The following is a 12,500-nucleotide window of genomic DNA, read 5'->3' on the forward strand; positions in this document are numbered from 1 at the left end:
CTGCATTTACAGCTGTTAATTGTCTGAATGTAAACATAAATGTCATGGCACACATTTTGGAAAAAAAAGACCAGACCCGATCGACAAAGATGGTCTAATATAAGTCTGGAGCTTGATTTTTCTGTATTAATTTTTGATAAAGCAAATAACTTATCAAATGTGTGGCATAAATGTATGCTGAATTTTTGCTTTTAGACGATTGATCTAATTAAAGCCCCCTAAAACCTTTAAAAAAATTCTTCAGTTTTCGAAAAAAAATGAAAATAACTGTGAAATGTTAATTGTATAAATCGATCATCAGCTGATTGAATTTGGTAAAAATAGTAAAAGTTTTTAAAATTTTGATTATTTCTCTGTGGTTCTATAAAAAGTTTTCTTGGATTGCTTTTCATGTAATGTAAATGGATGCATTTTCATTATTAGTATTATTTTATAGAAAACAAACAGATAAAGTTTTAACTGAGCATAAAAAAATTTTATCTTCAATAAAAGCTAGTTTACTTGTATGGTTGTCATGGTTATCATGGGCAAATCTTTTTCAAAGTAATATAAATACATGTATAATGTAAATAAAATTAAACATAATATAAATAATATAATTATATAATTTAAAGTAGTATATATAATAATTTAATAATATGATAAAACAGTATAATGATTTAAACTTATGTTAGAAAAAAGTCACATTTTTAATAACACATAAATTTTCCATTTTAAATTTGCAAGTAGAAAATTTAAAAAATTAAACTGGTGAACAGAACACAATAATCAGCATAATAAATAGCGATATTATTACCACAAAGCACAACAAATAATTTTTATTATTATTTATTTTTAATCATTTAAATTTTCCATATTTTTATTTTTTTTTAATTTGCTTCATGCCATTTGAAATAATGATGTTGCTGTTCTAGGCAGTATATCTCTATCTAAAGCCTGCACTGTATAAGTGTGTATATATATATATGTATATATATATATATATATATATATATATATATATATATATACATACATGCATACATACATACATACATACATACATACATACATACATACATACATACATACATACATACATACATACGTACACACACAGTAGTGTCCAAAAAATTGCGGTCAGGCTAAATAAAAATGATTTTTACTAATATTTCAGCACATACTTTACAAAATCCAACATATTATTTTCCAAATAAAAGGTTTTCATGTTTACAGTTATGTTTTGAAAGAATATTAATTATTTATTAAATGTTTTCTAACTGATTTAAAAAATAAAGATTTTTAATAAGCTCAAAAGTTTGCAGTCATACTGAAGAATTTCACATTTTTCTCAAAATATTATTAATTTGTCAATGTTAAAAAGCTTCATTTATAAGTAATTGAGGTCACCCGGGGGAGGAGGGGTATTAGAAAAGTTTAATATTTCTAGTAAAAAAGTTGATAACAAGATCAGTTCAAATCGAAATTCATTTCAAAAGACAGTATAATTTTATGGAGTTGGTAAGTTTGCTGATGGACAAATTATGAAGAGATATGAACTTACAAGTTCTTCTAAGATTCAAAAAAATCAGGAAGACTACATAAAACAACATATCGTCAGGATAAAATGCTCATAATAATAGGCAAGGAAAAACTCAATTTGACAGCTATTAATTTAAACAAACAAATGAAATGTTTTCATGAAATGAATTGTAATGTTTCTCACAAAAACCTTGTTTGCGGTGTGCAAATGTGTTGTTTTTTTCATGAAATACAAGCAAATTGATTTAAGAATTTTTTAGTTGATATCCAAATCAACTGAGTTGTGATTATAGATATCATTGATTATTTATAGGTTATAATTTATTGATTATAAAATATTGATCATATATAAATCATGCTAATTCATTCAAAAAAAAAAAAAAAAAGAAATGTTGCTTTCAATTCCCATAGTGTTTAGATTAACTTAGTTGACTTTATGCCTCATAGATGCAAAGCTGTTTTTGATTGTAAAGATAGTCCTACAAAATATATGATTTTGCATTTCGATTTTTGATTTTACTAATAAATTTTGATCAAAAATTGTTTAAAAGTTTCAACTTTTTTTAATATAAATACTTTGTCCGCAAATTTTTGAACTCATTAAAATTAGTTATAATTTTAATTAAAATACTCTGATTGAATTATCAATTATGGTTCAAAACATAATAGTAAACATAAAAACATAAAAACCTTTTAATTAGTATGTAATATAATTATATATATATATATACTAAAAATTATATATATGTATGTATATATATAATTTTTAATTTTAGTTTATTTTGTTACTTTAAGTAATAAAAAATTAGGCAAAAAAAAGAAACGTTTAGAAAATGATTTGAAAGCTATTAACAAAGATCAAAGTGGTGTGAAGTTTCCAGATATCAAAGGTTCTGGTGTTTTTCTGAGGAGTAGCAAAGTAAGTAGAATCAATTTCATTTTATGATAAAATGTGTAGACATTGACACAATATAAATTTTAATGCAATACTATGAGTATTTACATATTAAAAAAAATAATTAGAAAAAATAGTTTTACAAATTATATAAAAGTAATTTCTTGCAAAAACGATGGAGATTTTAATTCAATTAAGATGATAAAAATGTAATAAAGATTGAAAATTAGGCTAAAAATTTAAATTAGATTGAAATCTTTTTAATTTGCTTTTGTAAAAATTTTATTTATTCGAAGTAATAACGTCCATTTTATGTTTATTCTGCAAAATATTTCATTAACTAGTCCATTATCACTTGCAGAAATATGCACCAAGTTAAGATTACAGTGTTCACTTAACAAAAACTTTATTGGAGCACTATTATATCGCATATTGCAACAAAATGAAATATTTATCAAAAACTCAATCAAAAAGAGTTTTTTTTTTTTTATTAGTTAAAAATGCCCCCGTCGATTGGTAATAAGAAATCAAAAGCCGTTGAACAGTTACTGGAGGAGTTAGGAGTTGGTAAATCATTTCAAATTTTAAAGAAGTTTTTTGTTTTTATGTATTTAAAAATATTACAAAATGCAAGTCAAATTGCTTAAAATTATACAAACTATAGCTTGATAAAAAAATTTCAAATGTTCAAAATTTAAGTGATTTTTTTGTTATTGTTATAATTTTTTTAATTTTATTGCTTTATTTAGAGTTTCACAATCATTAATGATAAAGAAAATATATACTTTATAAATTATATACTTTATAAAATATATACTTTTTTAAATATATACTAATAATAAAGAAAATATATACTTTAATAAATAAAATAAAAAATAAAATATAGACTTTAATAAATATAATAAAAAATAAAATATATACTTTGAATTACATTTATTAATATGAAAACCCAAGTTGTTTTGTTTTTTTCAAATAAGTTCATTTATGTTAAGAGTTAACAGAAATTAAAAGAGAAAATTAAGAAAATGGTTGACAAATGACTTGAAAAAATGTAACTTGTAGAATCAGGAATTATCAAGACAAAAGAGAATCCTAAAGTATTAAGGTCAGAGGAAAAAAAACTTTATGAAGCAAATTCACCTACATTTACAAAAGGTTTTTCAACCTTGACTAAAAGAAAAATCATTAGAAGAATGAGCCCAAAAAGCACAACAGTATTGCATACAAGGGTAGATAAAAGATTTATAATAAAGAGAACTATGGAGTAAAAAAATGACAAGCACGATTAAAAAACACAAGATTAGCAAATAGTAACTTTGCAATACATTGTATATATGGTTTCTGTAAGTAGTGAAAGTAGTTCAAGAAGATCAGTGCTTTTTCTATTCATCAGAATATCAAAAAAAAATTTTCGTTGTTGCATATACACTACATGAAGAGAGCTTATGGAGAAGATCAGTATGCTAGACTTTGTTGAAAACTTTTTTATGTCAAGAACAATAATCTTTGTGTCATCACTTCCATCTAATGCACAACGGAACCTTTCTGTTAATACGATTAACAAATCAGCAGTAGAACGAGAGAACATAAGTTCATTTTAGTTTCATAGAAAGTATGTTGTTGAACTCAAGATGAGATATTAGAATATTAGATTGATAGAAGTTTGCTAATAATTAGAGATGCCTGTCCTAAGAATATTGTCTGTATCCTGAGAATATCAATCGGATGTTTCTTTTCCAAATCTTCATATGTGTGCATATTTTCTGTAGAGATTGGTTTGATTGTCTTTATTTATATTTCTTTTTCTTAAAAAGAAGAGATGAATCATCACTGGTGGTTATGATTACTAGGTTCATCGTTGTCAAGCAGCCTTTTACTGAGAAGGATCATCCTTTCACTGAGAAGGATCAACCTTCACTGAAAAAGATAGTAATGTGTGTCACACATCTCCATCTTTATCAGAGCATTCAAATTTTTTTTTGTTTTGGTTGTTGTTTTTCAACTAATCTCAGGAAATTAGTTTTGGAATGTGCATTAATAAAAGAGCCAACCATATAATTGTCATTTCCATTGAAATTTAGAGCTCTTTGTGCTGTATCTATCTATAGCATCTTCTGAAATTGCCTCAGAAATGCAAGATATATCTGAGCAACTTTTTTTTGAAATCTTTTGGTTTGAAATCTTTTGGTTTAAAGAGTTATTATACTTTTAAACATTACTATAAAAAATTTGATGAAACAGTCAACAAATAACAACAAATAACACGACCTAGTCACAAATAAAACAAAAACGCCCACAGTGTAGTAGACGTATGCCCTTCAACAAAGCAGGTTGAAACCCGCAAAATAACCAAGTGTGGAAAAATATTCCGTGCTTTGGCTGAACACCTAGCAAAATCAATCAATGTTGAAGCTGTAATAATGATTGATTTTAAATGTTTAAGTTGTAATAATAATTGATTTTAAATGTTTTAAATTTAAATGGTTTAAACTAACTTCCGATGTACAATACAGTTAGTTATACAATTAAAAAATTTTTTATAAATTATACGATAATTTTTACAAATCACTAATTGTTCTTTTTTTTTATGTGGTACAGAAATAAAATAAAAAGAATAGAGAAAAGTGTTTAGAATATTAATGATAATAGAAAGTGAAGAAATAATGACAAGTTTATATTTTATTTTTTAATTTTTAAATAGATATTATACCGATGCCTACAGAAGAGATATGTCAGAGCTTTAATGAATTGAGGTATAGTTTGATAAGAAAAACTGTAAATGATTGTGATTGGCTCTTCTTGAGTTAAACTTTTGTTATGTTTCAGAAATCAGTTACTTTTTAATGTATGTTTCTGAAATCATTTACTTTTTAACGTATGTTTCACTAATCAGTTACTTTTATTGTATGTTTCAAAAATCAGTTCCTTTTTTTTTTTTTTTAAGAAATCAGTTACTTTTATTGTATGAGTTAAAACAAGCAATGGGAAACTGTGAATACGAACTACAGAGCATGAAGTAAGTTTTTACTTTTTTTTTCTTCTTTTTTATAACTTATGTTTAAATGTTTATTGTATTTGGTATAAGGATATCAAATATAATAAATACAAAAAAGTTGTTAATAACATAACTCTTGTTTGTTTACTTTTATTTTTCTACTCATAATGACGTAGAGTTTATTGTATTTGATATGAGGATATGATGAATTCAAGAAAGTTGTTAATAACATGATAAATCTTGTTATCATAAACATGTTTGTTTAACATATAATAAGAAAAGGAAATTTTTTTAACATATAAAATTTTCTGGTTAATTTTATCCATATTCAATTTTTTATTGTCATTAGTGAATTTAGTATTAACCACTTGGTCACGGATGCTTGCATTATCAACTTTTTTAAGGAATGCTGTTAAATAATACAATATATATATATATATATATATATATATATATATATATATATATATATATATATATATATATATATATATATATAATTTTATCTCAGACATCGTTATGAAATATTGTACCCGGGGAAAAAAGCTGCCGACTTAGTTGGTATATTATTCAATGCTTTTTATTTTTTTATGTTTAACTTCTTTGAATAGCATTTAACTATGATAAAATAATTTGTTATCAGGTATGTCGTTAGAACCTCCCCCTGAAACTCCTGAGGTAAGCAGCTTTTTATGCTTTACAATAATCATGGTTTAACGAGATTTTTTTAATTATTATTTTGTTTATTTTTAGTAATGATAATTAACTATTTTAAGCCAAAGTATTGATGTTTTATTAAAAGGATACCAGAAGTGCTGGCTGCAATCAGTTGCTTATAGACTCACTTGTACCGTTATCAGCTGTCAGCGCGGTACATATCTGCTATTTTTTCTTGCTAAAAAAGAAATTTAACTTGTTTATAAAGGTAACATAAACATGCGCATGCACTTTTCTGTTTAAGATAAATATTTTTAATTTTAGCGCAAAAGACGAGCAGCTTCTTCACTTTTAGAGTCAAACCCATGGAAAAAACTGAAGAACGTTTAGTTAAACTATGAAATTTTTTTAGTCAGTCAATCAACGAGAATTTTTTCCATGAATTTATTAAATATTTTAGAATGTAATTAACAGAATAGAATATGTACAGAATTTGCTTAAATCCACAAGTTTCATGACGACCAGGTATTCTGAGATACGAAGAGTTAAATATTGTTGTTAATGGTTTTCGTATCGTTGCTGTTAACCTGTTGAGATCAAATGCATCCTATCAATTTTATATTTATTAAACGATTATCATACTCGTGACAATCAGATACATCTAATCAATTCTACTGTATCTAGATATTGGATTCAGTAAATGACTGATCTTCAGTTGATTTTTATTGATTAAAAATTTGTTCGTATGAGCTGAAAACTTAAATTTTTAAATGTTTAAAAAAGTTATAATATTATTTATCATACATAATAATTAACATTTATTTATTATGTTATATTTCTAATTCCAATAGTTATTTAAGAATTTTTATGAATTTTGTTGATCAAATGTCCTCAATGCGGTCGGTGTATTCTTTCGTAAAAGAACGATAAGTTTGTTGTTTAGCGATTTATTTGTTTGAAGTTGTTATTCAAATGAAGTTTTTGTTATTATAAAAAAGTAATTTACGTTTTGTATTTAAATGGGTCCTAATATTAAAAAAGTGTTTCCAGGGATTATCTTTTTCCGTATATTTTTCTCAACTTTTATTTTTCTGGATATCCATAACGTTTTCCATACATACAAGTTTAGGTATATATTTTTGTAATATGTTTCTTTTTTACGCTTTTTCGCTCATCACTCATACAAAACTAAAAAGTTAAAAAAATTTATTAGAAACAATTCAGCTAAAAGCAAAATTAGGAAGAAAATATATTCCAGATATTTTACCCAAACAATTTTCCAGACTTTTAAAATACGGTCTGGATGATCTATGTGTTTCAATTTTTGTATTTAAATTGTATATAGTGAACTATATTGTGATAATGGTCATTGCTCAAGGTACAACTTTTTTCTTAAAAAACATTAATTACAAATATAGTTAATATAAATTACAAATATAGGCGAATGAAGACAAAATTTTTTTTTTCTTTTAATTCTAATTAAAAGTTGGTTTCGGTCCCAAAAAGGGGCCAAACTGTTTACATGATTATTTATCATATTATGATAAATAATCATTATTAAGGTGACTGTTAAACTTTAATATTTATCATATTATGATAAATAATCATTATTAAGGTGACTGTTAAACTTTGAAATTTGCACAGTTGTTTCGTAACAATGTAAACTACAATCTGTGCCGGTTTCACATTCAAACTATCAAAATTTGCAAAAATATAGTAATTTTCATAAAATATAGTGGTTTTCACAGTTTTACTCACCTATTCAAAATTTCATAAGTACAAATCTGAATGAGCGACTCTTCAATGAGGGTCATTTTGTAGCTATACTAGTAACGAACATTAATGGAAAATTTCAAGATGTTTTATAAAGTAATACTTTATAAGTATATATAATAAGCAAATTCTGCGAAAGCGAATTCTTTATAAGCGAAGAAATTCTGTTAATGGTATAACCGAAACAACAAAAAATGTTATGTAGAAAAACAGTTTTAAAAATCAGATAATACTATATATATATATATATATATATATATATATATATATATATATATATATAATATAAAAATCAGATAATGTTATATATATATATAATATAAAAAATCAGATAATATTATATATATAATATAAAAGTCAGATAATATTATATATATATATATATATATATTATAAAAAATCAGATAACATAAAACAAAACAGAACTAATTCAATGGGATCCAGAATTTTAGGGTTGGCATTCTTTATTTTTTTTTTTTAATATAAACTCTTTTCCTAGACCTCTTCACTTTTCTCTGTGTTTTTAAGATATTAGATTATTTAAAATGATTTAAAGTTCTATTATGGCCTCTTTTTAATGCATTTAAAAAAAAAAAAAAAAAAAACTTTTACGTGGAATATTCAAACAATCAAAAATATTTCTAATATAATTAATACCATCATTGAAACTTATGATGGTAGAACACACACCAATACTTTTCTGCTACAATAAGTAGAGTTATATAACAAAATTCCATTTAAATACTCATTCACATTTTGCGTTTGGTCATGGAGGCATTATTCTAGCTAAAGTCTTGACTTAAATCCTTAACAAAAAAATTTTTTTAGTTATGCTGAGTGCGTAAAGAATACTTGAAAATAAATTGCACTAGAAATAACTTGCAAAAGAGGTGTTATAATTCCGTAACATGGTTGTTAAGGGCGTTGCTGAGAATAAAAATCTATACCGACATAAAGATAAAAATAAATTAAAGTAACTTCGACTTTTTTTTTTTTTTTCAAGTTTCGATGACAAATGTGACCAAATCTGGAAGAAGGGGTCTTAAATGGGAAAAATTGTATTGAGATACAGCGTGTTTCAGTCTTATAACCCGCATAAGGTACCTCTTCCGTTCACTGTAGAATAACGTTGCCAGACTTAATAGGTTATTCATGCGTTATCATGACACAAATCTCAAGGATAGTATAACAGTGGCAAAATAAAGTAAACCGGCAAAAGGGACCTTAAATGGAAAATTGGTATTTAAAATATTTTTTAGTTTATAATAACTTTAAGTGGTTGTTACCTATAAAGTTTACCTGCCCAAAACGTACAGACAACATAAAGTTTACCTGCCCAAAACGTACAAAATACATTAAAGTTAATTTGAACTTTACATTAAACTTTCAACACAAAAACAAAAAAAAAAATTTCAATTTTTTGTATTTTATTATTTTTTGTATTTATTTTAATTTTAAAATTAAACATTGTAAAATTAATGTTTTATTTTTATTACCAACTTTTATTTATTTTGAAAGTTTTTCTTTCTTTTCTTTTCCTTGAAAATAATTAAAAAACATTATCAATAATTACATCAGTAATATTGTTACTGCATTCTGATTTAAAAAATAAACTTTTAAATTTTGCCGTTAAATCTATAACGTCAATTTTGACATGTTAAGAGCAAGCTGTTAAATGTTAAGTTTAGATTTTTTTCACTTTATTGTTGGAATATTTTCGTAATTAATGTTTATTTTGCAGCCTAAGCATTAGGGTGTGTCTTAATATTTTTTTTCTTCCGGATTGAAAACTCTGTATTCCAAAAACTTGTATTTATATATAATTTTACTAAAAAAAGCTTAGATTTAAAAACCCGAAATGATAAAGCTACCGGGAATCGTGATTTAGGATTTATCTCAATTTCCGGAAAATTTCTTTCAAGAATAGTAAATGTTTGCTTGTGGTAGTATATTTTTGTCAGCTTAAATTTTATTTTTTTTAATTATTTTTTTATTATTATTATTAAAACGTTTATAATAGTTTCCGTTTATAATCATTTATCTATCATTTAGTTATTAATTTAATAAAAAACGACTTTTTAATTTTAATTTATGATTTTTTTAACAAAATAAAATTTCTATTTCTTTTATTATTGTCATTAAAATCAAATCTTTTTTTGATCGATTAGTAGACATCAATTGTCTTGATAAGTCCTGCCTCTTATAAAACCATCTCTTTTTTCATGAGAATAAACTTTGCTTGCTGCTTCTGTTACCTGTTTAACTCGTCTTTCAATTGACTGCCCATGACAAGGCTAATTCGGAACATTCATAGGCTGAAATATTATCTGTTTTACTTCTTCTGTTGTCAGATCACAAGTAAGAATAGGGTCATAGGAGATATTCCAGTCGATTAGCTGTATAAGCGTTGATGCATCTGGTTTTATTTCTGGAGTTATTCTAGCTCTTACATTTTTATCACCAGATTGAAGTTTTTCATCACCAGGAACTCTGATTTTCACTTAACTCTATACCGTTCTTTCTTTCCTCTACATTCTCCAAGCAGAGCATGGTCTGTATGATGGACTCAGAGAAAGCATACCACGCTGAACGTCGAACGATTGGCATGACAATTTCTAGTACTTCACTTGATTGATGTTTCAGAAGGCTAAGCTGGTAAAGAATATGTCTCGGTCCTTCAGTAAACCTGTGTTCGACTTTAATTTTAAACCACATAGACATGTAAACTCCAACTATGAACTCAATTATTAATTTTAGGTTTTTAAATTCTTGTCTTCTAACTCGTGTTTTGAGACCCAAACTCTACAAAGTCTGTTGGCAGTTGTCAACCATTTGGAATGATTAACTGACCCAATTTCAAGTAAAGCCAAGTCTGCGGGTATTTCTCCACTTCTAATAGCAGAGGCTGTTTTATATCCATAAAACTGATCGGAGGATATATTTTTAATTACTTCGTCCTTTAGAGTAATAAGCGGATATCTGACATTAATTTTTTCATGGATGAATTAATTTCCAGATCTGTTGCGTCATTTAATAATTTTCCAATACTGCCTCTCGATTTGTTGCCGCTCAGAGTCTCTCCATCAAGAGTAGTTATCAGATTACGCAGAGGAAGTTCATTTGTATGAAGTGCGCAAAACAGCCAGTTTAGCTTTCTTCCTAATTTCACTTCCAGCCAATGTATTGCTCCGCCTAACCATCCTGTGTTAACACTAGTAGAATCACCACCGATAGCTTTTAAGCTTTTATCGGTACCATTATTTTTCAAAAATTCATATATATTCTAAGCAATTACTTCAGCGTGCTTCATATATTTTTGAGCCTTTTCAGGTGTGAAATGGAAAAGATATCTCTCTCCGGGCTCTTGATATACTTTATAATGTTCCTCTTTGATTGTAGCAGGATAATATTTAGACGAACCTTCGACTACTAATTGAACTTTTGTATTACCAATTCTGCCATCAAAAAAAATCGCAATCAATAATTTTGTTGATCTATTCGCATACAATGCTCTTGAAAGTCTATTTTTTTTATATTGTTCAATATTTTATACTGCAAAATTAGATCTCCGCGTTTTTGCCTTTGTATTAGGCTGGTAATCCTAAACTGTAGTAGCCTCTTCTCGTATGATAAATGCTTAATTGTTGCAGTAGTCTTTGTTGCATATTGGTGTACATTTTCAAGAATAGAGATGTAACTTTTTCGAAGACGGTGACCATGATTGTAAGGCAACTTCTAGAAGAGGGTAAATGTACGTTAAGTAGAGAGTGCGCTATAGTATAAAGCCGAGTCTGCAAAAAGCTCTTTTAAGCTGGTTTAAGTGACAGTTTCTATTTGAGCTCAAGCGCTTTGGTTATCCGATTTAGGAGTTCCCAGATCACGTTCTGTGATAACTACCTCTAGTTGCCTACAAGTGCCATCAACATTTGCCATAAAGTATTTATAGTTAGAATTCTATGCGAGTCCAACACTTAAACATTTCTCGGTGTTAAAGTGCACGTGTTTTTTATGGGACCAGTCGACTGCAGCATCAATTGTTGGAAATGTCATTATCCAATTGCGTTTGAAATTCCCCATGACCATACATAACACAGACGTAAGTGAAACTGGTCGGTAGTTGATCGCTTTGAGTTAACTGTCTTTATTGAAGATTGGTATGATATTTGATTTTTTCCGCTGTTCGGACACGTATTAAACATTTAAAAATAAGTGCAACTAATGTAGAAAAAAATACGAAAGATCTACTTAAGACCCGTGGACCGTTATATACATTATTAAATATAAATATAAAATTTCCTTTAGCATATATCAAACTAAAATAAAATAAGTTAAGTACATTTTTTAAATTTTAGATGGCCGTCACTTCGCTAAAACGAGAAAAGAAATTGTTTTAAACTTTTTCTTTTTAACAAAAATTTATATGAGTAGACTGATTTCATTACAATAAAGTTGCTATTATTAAAACTGTTCCATATCATTGATCTTTGAAACGTGATACTGTACTCCTTATATTTTGTTAATTTCTGTGGCAATTTACAAGGTACAATTTTATTAGATTTAAAAGAAAAGGTATCATTTAGACTTTTTTTAATTTTTCTTTTCAAAATATATTAGTGTAAGATTCTTAAAATGATAATACATAGATTTCATGTGTTGAAA

General features: G+C 26.3%; 1 protein-coding gene across 1 annotated transcript in view; it reads left to right on the plus strand.

Moving 5' to 3' along the window:
- The window catches only part of LOC100203583 (DNA methyltransferase 1-associated protein 1), a 22,749-nt gene extending 15,621 nt beyond the window's left edge, over positions 1 to 7,128 (plus strand). The window contains exons 11-18 of the mRNA XM_065801504.1: positions 2,317 to 2,440; positions 2,911 to 2,983; positions 5,118 to 5,169; positions 5,361 to 5,432; positions 5,923 to 5,972; positions 6,055 to 6,089; positions 6,214 to 6,282; positions 6,393 to 7,128. Coding sequence (XP_065657576.1) covers positions 2,317 to 2,440; positions 2,911 to 2,983; positions 5,118 to 5,169; positions 5,361 to 5,432; positions 5,923 to 5,972; positions 6,055 to 6,089; positions 6,214 to 6,282; positions 6,393 to 6,458 — 541 coding nt within the window. The 3' untranslated portion in view covers positions 6,459 to 7,128. The remainder of the gene's footprint in view (positions 1 to 2,316; positions 2,441 to 2,910; positions 2,984 to 5,117; positions 5,170 to 5,360; positions 5,433 to 5,922; positions 5,973 to 6,054; positions 6,090 to 6,213; positions 6,283 to 6,392) is intronic.
- The last annotated feature ends 5,372 nt before the right edge of the window (positions 7,129 to 12,500 follow it).

The sequence above is a fragment of the Hydra vulgaris genome, chromosome 07 (genome assembly GCF_038396675.1).
Source record: "Hydra vulgaris chromosome 07, alternate assembly HydraT2T_AEP".
NCBI lineage: Eukaryota > Metazoa > Cnidaria > Hydrozoa > Anthoathecata > Hydridae > Hydra > Hydra vulgaris.